Source organism: Grampus griseus (genome assembly GCF_964374135.1).
Source record: "Grampus griseus genome assembly, chromosome: 19".
NCBI lineage: Eukaryota > Metazoa > Chordata > Mammalia > Artiodactyla > Delphinidae > Grampus > Grampus griseus.
The window spans coordinates 8,176,153-8,191,950 of NC_139013.1; the positions used below are offsets into that span (position 1 = coordinate 8,176,153).

Sequence of the window (15,798 nt, forward strand, 5' to 3'; positions counted from 1 at the left end):
TGAGTTGTGGCTCCCCAAAAGATACGTCAATGTCCTAACCCCTAGTGAATCAGGTGTGAATGTGATCTTATTTGGAAATAGGGTCTTTGCAGATGGAATCAAGTTAAGATGAGCTCATACTGGAGTAGGATAGGCTCTAATCCAATATGACTGGCGTCCTTATAAGACACACTGAGGTACAGGGAAGATGGCTTGGAAGGAGAGACTGGAGTGGTGCGGACACCAACCAAGGAACACGTGGGAGGGCCAGAGACTGGAAAAGGTAAGGAAGGATCGATCCTCCCCTAGAGTCTCTAGAGGGACTGTGGCCCTGCTCACACTTTGATTTGAGACTTCTAGCCTCCAGAACTGAGAGAATAAATTTCTTTCTTTTCAGCCACCCACCCAATTGGTGGTACTTCGTTATGCCAGCCACGGGAAACTAACACACCCTGCTTGATTTTCCCCACATCTCTGACACTGTACACGTTTACGGTCAGTCCTCACTGTGAGCAGGTGCCCTATTTGTGAATGAGTCCACGTGTTAAAACGTCTGTGATGCCACAAACTCGCAGCACTTCCATGGACACGCACAGAGTGGCAAAAACGTTGAGTCGCTAAGGCGGCGCCCTTGTACTGGAAATGAAGTATCCTTTTGGGGGTCTATTTAGTGCCACGTGTCTCACATTTTTGTGCTTTTGTTGATTTCACTGTTTTATTTTTCATATATATATATTTAAACTTAATTTTTGGCTGTGTTGGGTCTTCCTTGCTGCGCGCGGGCTTTCTCTAGCTGTGGCGAGCCGGGGCTACTCTTCCTTGCAGTGCGCGGGCTTATTGCCATGGCTTCTCTTGTTGCGGAGCACGGGCTCTAGAGCGCAGGCTCAGTAGTTGTGGCGCATGGGCTTAGTCGCTCCGCGGCACGTGGGATCTTACCGAACCGTGTGCCCTGCATTGGCAGGTGGATTCTTAACCACTGCGCCACCAGGGAAGTCCTGATTTCTCTGTTTTAAGTGGCCCCCAGGTGTAGTGCTTTGTGCTGTCTCAAGTGCTTAAGCACAAGAAGGCTGGGATGTGCCTCACGGAGAAAACACGGGTTAGAGAAGTTTCACTCAGGCACGAGTTCTAGTATCGTTGGCCGTGAGTTCAACGTTAACGAATCAGCACTATACATTAAGTGAGGTGTCTTTAAACAGAAACACACATAAAACAAGGCGATGTCTTGACGGCTTGACAAAAAACGTGACCAGAGGCTGGCAGGAAGCTAACCCTGTATTTCCCCCCAGGAACGATGGTTCAGTATTTGCTAATTCCGTGTTCCCAGAGACCACAGAACCTTAGCAGGAATGATACGAATCGCCTGCGTTTGGTTGAACTTTTTCACTGTCTGCCTTCTCCACCACCAAGCTGGCCCTCCCAGGACAGGCGCTTGTCTTGTTCAGCTGCACCCCTGTGCCTGGAACAGGGCCTGGCGCCCAGTAGGGGTTCACATGCGTATGTGGACTAAGCCCTCGCAATCCCCCTCTCCACCCACCTGTCGCCCCTACCCCCGGACTCCAAACAAGTCCCCAGAGACCCGAAAGCAAAGGGGGCCGGGGGGGGGGGGGCGTCAGTACAGTTTTAAAAAAAAGGATCGATTTTTAATTTACAAGAGTTCCAAATGTACAGAATTCTCCTTTAAAAAAATCGTTATACACAATAAATACAGTACAAAAAAATTTATCTTACAGTACTAGTTTTGTCTCCAAGATTTCGAAATCTGGCGTGGGTGGCTGGCGGCAGGAAGAACAGAGGGAAGACTGGCTGGGGAGGGGGTGGGAGGAAGACCCCGGTTTCCTGTTTTGGAGGTGCTCGGATTTCAGTCGAGGGACTGGAGGCTTCGCAATCTCTCGTTCTCATTCGAGCGCACACAGAGGGACATAGGACACGGAGCGGGACGCACACACATGGATGGGACACAGCTGCCCGCGGGCGCAGCGCTCCCAGCTGGGGGTCCCGGCATGCAGGCTCACGCCGCCCCTCCCGTGCGTTTCCTTTCTCGGCCTGTGGGGGACGGTGGGGAGAGGCTGAGCGCAGCTCGCAAGGACCTGCCGGCTCTGAGCGCCCTCCACGCAGGGATCCGTGAAGCCACACGGACAGGCCCGGTACCCGGAGACGCGTGAGCAGTGGGGACAGCCAGGAAGCCCTCATCCCTGGCAAAAGCGCACGTGTCCCCCGGTGGGGGGGCGGAGTGTGCAGGAAATAGGAAGAAATAGGAAATGACACACCAGGATTACCCCCTCCTTTGGCAGGGGGACAGTTTACATTACAGCCCCTCCCCTTAATCCACGACCCCCACCCACCAACCCGGCTGAAGCAGGAGGTGGGGGACGAGGCCTTTGTGACTCAAATAACTTAGGCAAGAAAAACTCAAGGGGTCCCCGGCTCGTGTCCCCCAGGAGGCTGAGGTCGGATGCCCGGCTGCCCCCCTCCCCCCTCCCCGCGGCGTCCCTGCGGAGCGAGGGGACAGGGAAGGGAAGACCAGCCCGGTGTTATCTGTTCAACGTCCTGGCGCCGAGGCCACCGTTGTGACTGGAGGGCGGGTAGGCCTCCGGCCTGTGCAGGGGCGTCGGGGAGGCAGGCGTGACCGCCGCCGGGGCGGCGTGTGGGTACGGGGGAGCGGGCGTCCGGCCGGGGGCCTGTTGGAGGTTCAGGATGCTGTCGATGGCGCTCTGGAGGTGTTCCGTGAGCGTGTCGTCCTGCGGGCTGTCGCTGGAGAAGCTGGCCTGGTCCACGTCGGGCGACTCGGACTTGCGCCGCTTGGCCGGGGGCAGCGGGGGCGCCTCCCAGCCGGGCTCCCGGCTGCCGCTGCCCTGCCCGGCGCCGGCCGCGGGTTCGGCCGGGGCGCCCTTCAGCATGCGCTGGTACAGCTCGTCCTCCACCGCCGCCAGCTCGCGGATGAGCCCGCTGGTGGCCTCGTCCACTTTGGTGGGCAGCGGGGCCGGGCTGCCACCCCGGGCTCTGCCCGCTGCCGCGCCCTCGGCCGCCCCGCCGCCCGAGGCCTCCACGTTCTCGCGGTAGGTCTTGCGGAGGGGCAGGCGGGGGCAGTGGGGGGCCGGCGCCGGTGGCTTGCGGTCGGCAGCGGCCGGCGGCGGCGGGTGGTCCACTGTGCCGTTCATCTGGCCGGTGGCGGGGGGCGGCGGCGGGGGCCGGGGCGGGGGCTCGGCCGCCTTGAGGGCGGCGGGGGGTGGCGGCGGGGTCTGGTGCACCGGGTCCAGGGCTGTGTTGTGGACGACCTTGCTGAGTCCGGCTTCCTGTTTGATCTTGAGCTTGAGGCCAATGCGGCTCCGGGCCTCATAGGTCTTGATGGGCGGGCGGTTACGGGAAGGCATCGGGCCGTCCTCGTCGGCGTCCAGGGAGGAGGCAGCGGAGGACAAGGCAGATGAGGACAGGGAGGAGGAGGACGCCCGGGCCCAGCTCACGGAAGGGGAGCCGCCCGCCCCACCGTGCCGGATCACCAGCTTGGTGGGCAGGTGCAGAGGGGGTTGGGTCGGGGCCCCAGACGCTGAGGACGGTGATGGGCCATGGCTGGGGAGCCGGTGTCCCTCGGAAGAGGCGGCGAGGGGGAGGCCGAGAGAGCGCGAGGAAGACACATACTCATCTGCAGGAGAAGGGGGCCAAGAAAACCCAGGGGGTTAGGGAAAGCACGAGGCGCCTGCAGAGCAGAGCTGAGAGGAGCCGGCGTACACTGAGCGCCTACTACCTGCCAGGCCCGGGGCTAAGCCCTTGACGCATCGAGTCCTGAGGACATACTGCTAGGTAGGACCCCTTCCCCAATTCCCAAGTCCCCCCAGTGTGCAAAGCACAGGTCAGCACCGGAGAGGGGACGCCCCCTCCACTTCTGCAGCCCAGGCACCTCGCTTGCTGCACCCCGGCCCTGGTTCTGCTCCCCTGCTTTTCTATCCCCTGGGGGTGGCAGAATGTTCCCTCCATCCAGGCCAGGATCGGGGAGGTGAAATGGACACTTGGTGATGGAGGAGGAGGAAGGTGAGCTCAGCTTTCTGTGGTTTCAGAGCCGGGAGCACGCGGCAGGAAGGCGGGACTCGGGCGCCGCCCAGTGGTGGGGTGAGGTAAGGCCACGCACCCTGCTCCCGCCCCAAGTCTAATTCGGCGGCTCTGGCACTGGGCACTACGCGGGTAGGAGTGGGGGACTCCGCCTCTCTCCCCTCTCACCAGGCTTCTCCTTGGCCAGCTGCTTGTCCAAGGCCAGCGTGGTCTTTTCCTCCTGAATGAACATTCGGTCGATCATTACCATCTCCGCTGAGGGGCTCACCCTCTGAGGGGGGAGAGAAGAGAAGATGGGCAAGTGAAGAGGTGAGGTGGGGGAGGGGACGCGAGCCACCGGCATGGATGGGACACATTCCAAACTGTCCTTGTGATCCCACCCAGCCCCCCTCCCTCCTTCTTGCCCAGAGGGGGTGAGGGGAAAGGGCAGGGTCCCCCGGGGAAGAAGGTGATGGCCACCCTACCCGGGACTCCTCCAAGAGCAGGAGGCGGTATTTATTGAGCATGGCCTGGGTGCGTTTCAGCAGCTGCGTGGAAACCGTCTCAAACTCCTCGTCCACTGTGGAGGAAGAGAAGGGGTCCGGAGGCCCAGATGTTGGGGACCTAGGGACCCGCAGATGCGCACGGAACTGGGCGCATCCTGACCCACAGTCAAGGGCGCGTGCAGAGTTGCACTACCATCTGCTCCTCGGCACCCTCTTCGGTCCTCGCCACCCGCCTCCACACGCCGGGGACAGGGTGGGGAGAGTCCCAGGGGAGGCCTCACCTTTGTGGTAGTCGTTGGGGGAGGGGAGGGCACCCTGGTAGACGTGGTAGGGCAGGAGGCGATGCAGGGCGTCCTCAAAGGAGGGGAAGGCCGTCTTGTAGTCAGGGTGCAGGACGGAGCCCTGATGTTTGTGCAAATGCTCCAGGAAGCTGGGGGTTGGGGAGGATACCACACACCCACACACACACACACACAGCACCCACACACACACAAACACACGCACACACACACAGAGCTGGTGGTGAGGCCAGGAGACAGCAGATCCTGGACCCTGAGCCCCAGGCCACAAGACAGAAAACGACGGGACAGGGAAAGGAACGCTGGGGGAGTATGTGTTAATGGGTGCTGAATGTGCCTGTTCTGCCTCAGTGCATCTCTGGTGACAACCAAAGGCAGCAGGCGCTATCATTATGCCTATTTTACAGATGAGGAAACTGGGGTCCACAAAGGTGAAGTCCCTGACCCAAAGCACCTACAGCGAGGAAGAGGCAGTGCTGGGAGTCAGAGGCCAGAGCTTGAGACTCAGCTTCCATGCAATACCGTCTCCTGCCACCTGGGGTCAGCATGTCCCCGCTCTGCCTCTGACCCAGCAGCAGGCTTGGGGAGGCGGGCAGGGAGGTTGGGCCCCTGGTTGGTTGGTTGATAAGATCCTGTTCTCTCAATGGGCTGTTTTCTAGCCCAGCACGTAAACATGTACGAATGTACATCATACACCAGACATAATGTCCCACCAGACATGCTTGGCTGTACCCTGTGCTCTAGACCAGCAGCCCCTACACATCACGGGGGCAGGACCTGGTCTGGCTGGTGTTTCCAGAATCTAGCACAGGGCTGGGCACCGTAAGAGGACACGACCAACACTCCCGGTGGAAGGAGGGCAGAAGAGAGGGACAGACCGCAGGCAAGCCGCCCATCCACCCAAACATCGGACCAGCCACGCACCCGTCTCATTACCATCCGTCCATCTACTCACCCAGGCCCCCATTCGTCCTTCCACCCGCCCAAATGCTCATCGCCCATCCCCTGATACGAAGCACTGCCTGCCCCAGGCCTGTTTGAGATGCTGGGGGTGCAGAGGTGACCAAGCCACGCCAAATCCCTCCCTCTTGAAGCCAGCAGCCTAGCTGTCTCATGAGTGCTCCTAACACGGCCTCACTGAATCCTCACCCATCACCCTATTATCACTACTATTCCCACCCCGCTTTCTAGAGGGGGAAGCTGAGGGTCTTCAGGGAAGTGGCACTGCCCAAACCACAGGGCTAATGGGAGGTGGAGGGAAGGCACAAGGACCGGGCACTGAACTCACCAGGCTTCTTTGCTGGGCTGAAGGGTAGGTGGCTTCTTCAGGCTGCTCAACTTGCACTCATACTGCGGGGTGGGGGGGTGGGGGGGGAAGAGGCCAATGAGAGGTACTGCGACGGAGGAGCCTTCCCTTGGCAGCCTGACCCTCTCCACCCCCCAGCCCGGGACAAAGATGGGAGGGGGCCGACGTCGCCCGAGATGGGGTCCTGGTCCCAGCTGCGGGACGCTCTACCGCAGCTTCAACCTGCGGGGAAGACCCAGGCTGGACACGGTGAGGAGAGGGTGACAGGCAGGCTCGAGCCCTCGGCGCCCTCCACCTGGGTCCCCTCCAGCCCCTTATCCGGCCTGGGTCTCTCGGCCTCCGCCTGGTGTCTCCCTCCCTGCCCACCAAATGGCCCTTGAATCCCTCGTCCTTGTCCGGCATCTGATTTGCAGACTCTTCTCATTTTGCCTAAATCTCTCTCTTGACTTCCCTTGCTCATGCCCGGTCTTCCCTCTCAAGCTCTTTCGAATCTTGGTCTCCGCCTCGGTCTCCCCCAGACCCCGCACACTCCCTGTCTCGTCCCTCCAGCCTGGGTACCACTATCCTAGTTCTCCCCGCAACCTCCCCCCTCCATCTCTGCCGTCTCTGTCTGACTCAGTGTCTCACTGCCCACCCCGCCCTGCCCCTCCATCTAGGGTCTCACCCCACCTGTCCCGAGCCCATGCAGCCCCTCCTCCTACAGTCAATCTCTCACCTGCTCCAGTCCCCAGTGACCGTCAGGGTTCTCACTCAGGCCATCTCTCCTATCATCACCCTGTCATTTTGGTGTCCGGGAGGGGTCTCTGTCCAACTATCTCGGTCTCCCGTGTGGCCCCCCCGCCCCGCCCAGACCGTCCTGGTGTCCCACCCATTGCCAGGCTGTGTCTCATCTGCTCGGCTCTGTCTGCCGGTCAGCACCCCTGTCCCCCTCCGGTCCCCGTCCCGGTTTCCCGGCGATGTCGCTCAGGCCCTAGCCCTCCACTCTGGCGGCCCCTTACCTGCAGCCCGGAGGACTTCCCTGGCCCAGATGCAGCGGCCTTGGCCACAGTCAGGGTGGGGAGGTTGCTGGCAAAGGCTTTGCTCTCGGCGGGAAGCAGAGGAGGGAGGCCTGGGGACGAGGTGGGGCAGACAGGACTCAGGGGTCACTGGTGCGAAGGTGCCTCCAAAGACGCGACCCTGCACCCCTCACTTCTCTGCTTCTTTGGCCTCAGTGGCTGTGTCAGCCCTGGAGGGAGCGCCCCCGGAGGGACATCTGGAGAGACGGCCCTTCCTCCTCCACCTTCCCTGTCCTGGGAGGTCTGGGCGACCCCTTGGGCTCATGCCCCCAGGCTCTGCCCTAGCCCGTCCTCCCCGGCCCCCAGCCCCCCATCCACCCACCTTCGGGCCCCCCAGCCCTCGTGCGTGGGCCACCTCTCCCCTACCTGCAGTGGCCACGGGCGCCGGGGCCGGGGCATGGCTGGGGGCGGTGGAGGTCCCAGATGGGGCCTGCCCACTGACTAGCCCGGAGGCGGTGGGGCTGCCGAGGGGCCCCAGGCTGGCGGAGGTCTGCGGGGCGGCGGGGGCGCCCACAGCCTTGCTCTGGAGGATGATTCCGGACGGCACCTGAGGAGGGCGACAGGTGGCTGGGGGGCACACGCTAGGAGTGGGGGCGGCCAGGAACCAGGGCTGGGGGCGAAGACAAAGCCATGGAGTGCCAGGGGCTCCAATGGGACTTAAGGGGGGGCGGGGCGGGCGGGGCCGGTCCCTGCCTCCGATTACCTGGTGAAATCTCTCGAGAAGAGCCTTCGGCTGGGGCAGCGCCGGGAAGGGGGTGGCCACCATCTGGAAGGTCCGAGGAGGCGGGGCGGGGGGCGCGGCGGGCTCGGGGACCAGGTGGAGGGTCGGAGGGGGCGTGGGGGACTTGTGGGGCCCCTGGCCAGGGGGGAACTGGAGCTGGAAGTCGGGCGGTGTGGGGGCTGGCAGCCTGGAGGACGTCTCGGAGGAGGAGGCCACGACAGAGGAGGTGGAGGCTGGGGCCAGTGGCCCCTCCAAGGGCTGGGAGGGGGGTCGCAGAGGGGGCTGCGGTGGGCCTGGGGCACTGGGGGCCGGCGTGCTCGCAGGTGGGGGGACGCCCAGCTGGTTCTGGATGACAAAGATGCTAGGCAGAGTGGGGGGGGCCTGGGGCGGAGGGCAAGGGTGCAGGGCGGGCTCTGAGGGTGGCCGGGACAAGCTCTGGGGCTGCGAAGGTGGGCGGGAGTGGGGTCGGGAGGGCGGGCGGGAAGGGGGCCGCGGAGGGTGCGGGGAGGGCAGGTGAGGGCTGTCTCCCAGCGGGGCCTGGTGAGGTAGTGATGGGGATGACGAGGGGCCTGGGCCCTTCAGCGGAGCCGCCGCTGGGATCTGGGCAGGGGAGGGAGGGAGAGCGGAGGGGGCGGGGTCAGAACCAGCCTTGGCTCCCGTTGCCCCAAGACACTGGGGACCCCGGCCGCCCCCACCAGAAACCCCCGCTTCTTAGCCACCCCTTGTCCTGAAAGGACCCCACCACCCTTCCCGCCTCTCACTTCTGAACTCCCCACCTCACCGCTCCACCCGCCCCCCTCAAGCCCTGCACACGTCCACCTACCTCATTCCCTCAATCCGCCCCCCACCTTCCCCCACACTGTCTGTCCCCACCTCCGCCTTCCATCCATCCCCGCATCCCCCGACACCTCTGCCCTCCGATCTCACACCCCTCCCCATGTGCCCCCCCAGTCCCCCCAGATGAAGGCGAGCTCTGCAGGCTTTGGGGGTAGCAGCATAGGAAGCAGTGGCGGCGGCGGGGGCACTACGCCAGCTGCCCAGCGGATAGGCGGGGGGGCCGGGGAGCACGAGCACAGCAGCAAGGGGGGGAGGGAGGTGGCCAGGCGGGGGCAGCGTTCCAGCCGCCGGCCCTGGCCCGACCGTCCAGCTAACCCAGGAAAACAGATATTAGCACAGACACTGTGGCTGCATACTGGGGCGGGGGGCTGATGGCCGAGGAACGCACGGCTAGGGACTAGGGGATCCAGGGAGGCAGGGGTAAGGACTGAAACTGAGGGTCAGGGTCAGGCCCCTCTGGACACCAGCCCATGAGTTACGGGTCCCCTTCTAAGTGTCCGTGGCCGCTGCCTCCGTGTGCCTGTGTGGCCGTGGCTGCACGCCTACCTGGGAGCCACGTGAGCCTGCAGGTATGGGCGTGCATGTGTGTGCGCGTGCGTGTGCACACTCATGTGTCAGACTTGCGCACGCAATCCGGGCACTCGTTCTGTAACACGTACAGTGACCTCGCGTACAACACACCTCGGCCAGAGCGCCTCAGCCCTCTGCACTCTTTTCCCTCAGAGGCCACCTCCCCAAGAACCGTAACCTCAGCAGCTACTGTTGAACCAGCGAGCACCACCGGGTACCTGACACTGTGCTGGCGGCGCCTTTCTGCTCACTGTGCCCCGGTGACGGTGCACACTGATCCAGCGCGTACGGCTGGGAACCTGTACCCACTCGTGTGGTCTCTCCACGGTCCCGAGAGCTGTGATGATATTGGACCCATTTCACAGATGAGAAATTGAGGCCAGGGAGCCAAAAGTACTGGTCGAGTCTTGGACAGGTGCTCGTCATCTCCCTGGCTTACCTACACCACCCAGTGAGTGACTTCCAAGCTGAGCAAGGAGGACGCATGCTCAGAGGGCTCGGGGGACTTGCCCAAGGCCACCCACGGCTGCCACGCTCCAGAGCTCGGGCTCTTTGCTTCAAGCCCCCAAAGTGGGCCAACTGACAATTCCGGAGTTATGGCTTGCTTTTTAAGCCTCCAGGCTTGGCCCTGCATAACTTCAAATTCAAAGTTAAAAAACCAACTAACCTATCAACCACTCTCTCTGTCCCCAAAGGCTTGCCACCTCTAAGGAGGTATCAGAAGCTTGGACCCTGGCTCTCAAGGGGCTGGTGAGATTGTCACCTGGACAACCCTCTGGAAGGCGGTTTGATCTGGTGCTTTTGAAAGACCCTCGAGTTGACCTGGTAATCCCCCCTCCAGGAATCTGGGATAAGGGGCATTCAGGCGCACGTTCACAGGGCTGGCCACTGTGGGACTATTTACACTAGAGAAAACAGGAGAAGAAACCCAATGGCGGCAGCAGGTGAGTAGCTGAAGTGAGTTAGGACGAAGGGAGCCGGCCCACTCGACACTTCCCCCCACCCCCCCAAGCACAGGCTTCCGAGGGTTTGGTGAAGTGGCAACACAGCCGTGCCAGATGCTAAGGGAGATAAGGAGAACGGTCCATGACGCGGTCACTGGACCACTGGCTAGACTGCATTATGGACAGTGGATTTGCCAACTGTATTGTCTCACGGCTACATTTGCGGAATCTGATAACTCTGCTGTGATCGAGTAAGAGAATGCTCTTATTCTCAAGGGCTGAAATACTATGCTAAAATATGAAGGGGTAAAGAAGCATGATGTCTGCAATTTACTCTCAAATGAGTCAGGGAAAAAAAAAAAAGTAGACATGCTGAGAGGGCTACAGCTAGAGCGATCGCAGCCAGATAGATATTTACAGTGGGTAAACGTGGCGGGGCAGCCGGCTTCTGAGGCGGCCCCCAGCGATCCCCGCCTCCTCGGATCCAGTCTCCCACATTGTATCAGGGTTGGTCTCTGGTCAAAAGCGGCCAAGAGAACTCAGGAGAAGCAACCACACGTCACTTCCAAGATTAGGTTATACTATAAAAGACTGTGGCTGCCATCCTGGGTGCTCTCTTGCGCTCTCTCTGCTGGATCAGGCACTTGGGGGAAGCCAGCTGTAGAGCATGTTGTGAGCTGCCCTTCGGGGAGGCCTCAGCCTCAGTTCGTCTCTACACAGGCCCTCCCTCCTGCCAGCAGTTGCACGAGTGCACCATCTTGGAAGCAGATTCTCCAGCCGGGTCAAGCCTTCATATCACCGCAGTCCTGGTTGATACCTTGACTATAATCTCCTAAGAGACCACGAGCCAGAACCTTCCAGTTAATCTGCTTCCGATTCCTGATCCTTAGAAACCATGTGAGATAAGTTAACGTCTGTTGTTTCAAGCTGCTACATTTGGGGGGGGGGTGGTGGTGGTAATTTGTTACACAGCAATAGACAACCAATACATCTGGTCAGAGAGTAAAGAACTCTCATGAGTATTATTCCCATGTACTAGTCTTATAAATTTGCTGTATGTTTGAAATGATTTTAAAATGAAAAGTTTAGTGAATTCCCTGGAGGTCCAGTGGTTACGACTCCGTGCTTTCACTGCCAAGGGCACGGGTTCAATCCCTGGTCAGCAAACTAAGATCCCACATGGTGTAGCCAAAAAAAAAAAAAAAAAGAAAAAAAATAAAGAAAGAAGAGAAAAGTTAAAAAGTAACCAAAAAAGTTTAAAAATTAAAAAAAGAATCTCATCCTCATTAAAAATACAGAGATAAATACACACTCCCCCCAAACCAAGTCAAAAACCAAACGACATACTGGGGGAAAGAGTTGCAACTCATAGCCTAGACAAAGCTCATCTCTCTCATATACAAAGAGCCTCTAGAAATCACAAATAATAACAAGCAGTGAGAAAAAAGATGATCAGACAGTGTGCAGAAAAAGAAACACAAAAGGCTGAACTGTATCAAGAGATGTTCAACCTCACTTGTAATAAGAGAGACGCAAATCAAAACACCCTATGGAACCATGTTCAGGCATCGCATTAGGAATAAGGCGTATGTCTCATAAAGACACTCGTGCATTGCCTTTGGGGGTCTACACTGGCACCATTTGCTACAGCCTCAGAGGAATGCAATTCAGCAGCAGCTGTGCAAATTCTAAGTGCACCTGTGCTTTGAACCGGCAAACAGGCTTCCAGGAAGTGACCAGAGAGATACGCCTGCACATGTGGGAAATGACAGGTGGATGAGTTGTTTACTGCAGCTCTGTGTGGAGGACCAAAGCCTGGACGTGGTCTATCGTGCATCAGGACAGCACTTCCGGGGATGAATGCTCACCCATCCCTATCTGTACAGAGGAATACTTCTCCACTGTAACAAAGGACCAAGGAAACTCCCCATGTGCTGCCCAAGTAAGTGGATAACGTGCTACCTGCTGGAGAGAGAGAAATGTAAACCCGTATTTGCACGAGGCTGTATATACACAGAGCTGGAAGGAGATACAAAAAGTAAGTGCTGAGGCTACGGGGAAGGGCCAGGGGCTGGGAATGCAGGCATGGGGTGGGATGCTTTTCCCCGTACTTTAAAAATGCTTTTTCATGATCGAACCATGGGACTATAATACCTAATGTCAAAAGGACAAACGTTTTAAATGGATGGGAAGAAAAAAAAGCAAGGCCGAAAGGAAACGTCATACCAAGAATGGTACCAGTGGCTTCTGCATGCTGGTATTGTGGGTGATTTGTTTTTCTTCTTGGTTCTTTTCTGTATTTTCTAAGTGCTCTAAAGAAGCAGGAAATTAATTTTATAATCACTTTTTTTTTAAGCTCCCACATGAGTGGACTGTTTACTGAGGGATTCCAACTGCCCGTGAGGAGATGGGAAGATGCTCGACTGACGCAGAGAATGAGAGAGAAGCGAAGGAGGAGGAGTGCATTTTTCCGCCTGGCCAGCAGTGAGTCGGCTGCTGATCTGGGGTTGAGGAAGCCATGGGAGAAGGCCTTCACTGGCACAGACCTCACAGAGGAGCAACCGGTTTGGTCCATAACATACTTGGGAAGCACTTACAGTCAACCCTCTGTATCCACGGGGATTGATTCCAGGACTCCCTCGGATACCCAAATCCAAGGATGCTCACGTCCCTTATATAAATGGCACCGTGTTTGCATATAACCTATGCACATCCTCTCGTATATTTTAAATCATCTCTAGATCGCTTATAATATCGAATATAATGTAAATGCTATGTAAATAGCTGTCTGAGCGCAGCAAAGCCAATGTTGCTTTTTCCGGAATATTTTTCCCCGAGTATTTCAGATCCGCAGTTGGCTGAATCTGGGGACGCAGAACCTGTGGATACGGAGGGCCAACTGTATACCCTCTGGTCCAGCCATTCTATTTCTAGAAATTTACCCCTACGGGTATTCTCATGCATGTGCAAAGCCTGATACAAGAATACGTAGGGGAGTGTGGTCTGTTACCAATTCCACGGGAAACCACCTTAAGTATTCATGAATAGGGGACTGAATAAATGAAGCCTTGAGTGTCTACGTAATGAAATAAAGACATCAAAAGCGTTGGCAAACTATGGCCCAGAGGCCAAATCTGGCCTGCCACCCGCTTAGCTGACCATTTTGTATGGCCCGCAAGCTAAGAATAGTTTTTGTACATTTTTAAATGGTTGAAAAGAAGTCAAAAAAAGAAGAATATTTTCTGACTTGGGACACTGACAGGGGATTCAAATTTCAGTGTCCATACATAAGGTTTTATTGGAACACGCCCATGCTCATTCATTTATCTAGAATCTAGATCTAGAACTGCTGCTAGGCTATAATGACAGAGACCTGCAAAGCCTAAAATGTTTCCTGTTGGCCCTTCGTGGAAAATTCACCCGGCTTCTTTCACGCCTTCAGGACTTTCAACATGCCCGGCCCTGTTCAAGCACTTTACATACATTAACTTATTTATCCCTCACAACAACCTATGAAGTAGATGCCACTATCATCCTCCTCGTTTGACAGGTCAGGAAACTGAGGCACAGAGCCTGTAAGTGGCAGGGTCGGGAGCAGAGTCCCTGTTCCTAACTTCCCCTAACAACAATTCTCCGGGACGGTGGTTTTCAAGGCACACCTAGTGCCCATCGGTAATGGCTCTCCCCCTTTGCTCTCGCGGTGGGCTGCTCAGCGCCGGGCGGGTGCTCGTATGTGTGGCTGGGTTCCTTCCTCCACTCATTTATTTTACAAATGCTCACCAAGCATCTGCTGCAGGCCAGGCACTGTTCTGGGCGCTGGGGAGACAGCAGGGCCTGAACGCACACAACTCTCTGCCTCGTGGACTTTACGCTATAGTGAAGCGTATACGTTACAGAGAGGCATTCGTGTTACAGTGAAGACAGTTAACAGGGAAAACAGGCGGCCTGGTCAGAGGGTGGTCAGTGCTATGGAGAAATGCAAACCAGGGAAGGTGGCAAGGGAGGGCCGGGAGGAGTCAGGAAGGTGACCAACTTGTCCTGGTCTGTCTGGGACCGTCTCAGTTTTAAAACTGAAAGTCCCGTCTCCCGAGATCCTCCTCGGTACTGGGTAAACTGGGCTGGTTGGTCACCCAAGGAGCGAGTCTAGACAAGTACCTGCAGGGTGTGCAACATTAAAGTGGCAGAGTACACGTGTGCCCTGGCCTGGCTCTCAACCACAGCACTCAGAAAAAGGGCTCCTACCAGCCCCACGTTCCAGCTGAGGACGGGAGCCCGTGAGGCTCGGAGAGGGGACTGCCCTTGGCCCCAGGGACCCAGGCCTGGTCCGACCACTCTAGAGACAGTGCTTCCAACCTGAGTCTCTCATGGGCCAGGCGGCCCCTCGCCCCTCCCCTACTCCTGCCTGGTCTTCCTCTCTGGGTAGAGATGACCTGAGGACATCCTGGCCCCATGTCCCTCTGGACTGACCCATAAACACAATAGCTAAGATAATAATAATAGCAAATATTTATGGAGTGCTTACCCTGTGCAAAGCACATATTAACTGGTTTATTTCTCCTAACAGACCTATAGAGAAACTATTATTCCCATTTTCCAGATGAGGAAATCAAGGCTCGGCAGTTACAGGGACTCGCCCAGGGTTAGCACAAGGCCTGACACATACGTAGTGCACCCCTTTCCCTAAACAACTGTTGATGGAATGAAGAAACTAGTTGCTTCAAGTCACATGGTGAGTAGCAGAGCCTGAGAATGAAATCATGGCTGTTTAAGGCCAAGGCCCAGCTGATTTCTGCCTTCCTGGACCTCGCTTATGTTATTCCCTCCTCTTCCTGCCTACCCTAATCCACCCACCCACTGGTCCTTTTCAAAGGAGTACAACATCCATCCTCTCAAATGCTGATGTGCTAATGACTTATATGAGACAATGGCTAATTTCTCTAATATGTAAAGAGTTTCTACAAATCAACAAGAAAATGACCATTAATCCCAAATTTGAAAATGGCCAAGGATATGAACAGACAATTCCGTAGAAAGGAAAACACAAATAGCTCTAAATCTATAAAAACCTGCCCTGCCTCATTTACCGTAAAACAAAATGCATATTAAAACAAAACAAGAGACTATTTTCACCTATCTGATCGGCCAAGTTCAATATTGCTGAGGGTGGGGGCAAAAAGGCACAGATCATATATTGCTGATAATCTGTTAAACCAATTTACACTCCAGAGCAATTTGGCAATATCTGTCAAAACTACAAATACATTTGCTCTTAGACCTAGCAATTTCCTTTTAAAGAACTTATCCTACAAAGAGACACATGTAGAGTTCTTCTTTGCAACCTTGCTCAACCACAGCTAAAGACCAAAAGTGATCTAAATTCCCAACAACAACTGATTAAATAAATAATAGTACCTCCACACAATGGACTACTATGCAAGAATGAAGTACAGTCTCCAAGATGAACTGTTAAATAATAAAAGGTGCAGAATGCATGCAGAGTACACTATCACTTTGGTAAAAATGGAAGGGAAGGAATCCAGTTGTCATTTTGCTCGTCT

The 15,798-nt window shown here is 56.8% G+C and overlaps 1 protein-coding gene across 1 annotated transcript in view; it reads right to left on the minus strand.

Moving 5' to 3' along the window:
* Window positions 1-1,677: 1,677 nt before the first annotated feature.
* Window positions 1,678-15,798, minus strand: part of BICRA (BRD4 interacting chromatin remodeling complex associated protein) — a 75,836-nt gene continuing 61,715 nt past the window's right edge. The window contains exons 8-15 of the mRNA XM_082676499.1: window positions 7,872-8,489; window positions 7,535-7,715; window positions 7,112-7,221; window positions 6,096-6,157; window positions 4,790-4,938; window positions 4,488-4,582; window positions 4,192-4,294; window positions 1,678-3,619 (exon numbers count right to left, since the gene is read on the minus strand). Of these exons, the coding sequence (XP_082532625.1) occupies window positions 2,511-3,619; window positions 4,192-4,294; window positions 4,488-4,582; window positions 4,790-4,938; window positions 6,096-6,157; window positions 7,112-7,221; window positions 7,535-7,715; window positions 7,872-8,489 (2,427 nt within the window). The 3' untranslated portion in view covers window positions 1,678-2,510. The remainder of the gene's footprint in view (window positions 3,620-4,191; window positions 4,295-4,487; window positions 4,583-4,789; window positions 4,939-6,095; window positions 6,158-7,111; window positions 7,222-7,534; window positions 7,716-7,871; window positions 8,490-15,798) is intronic.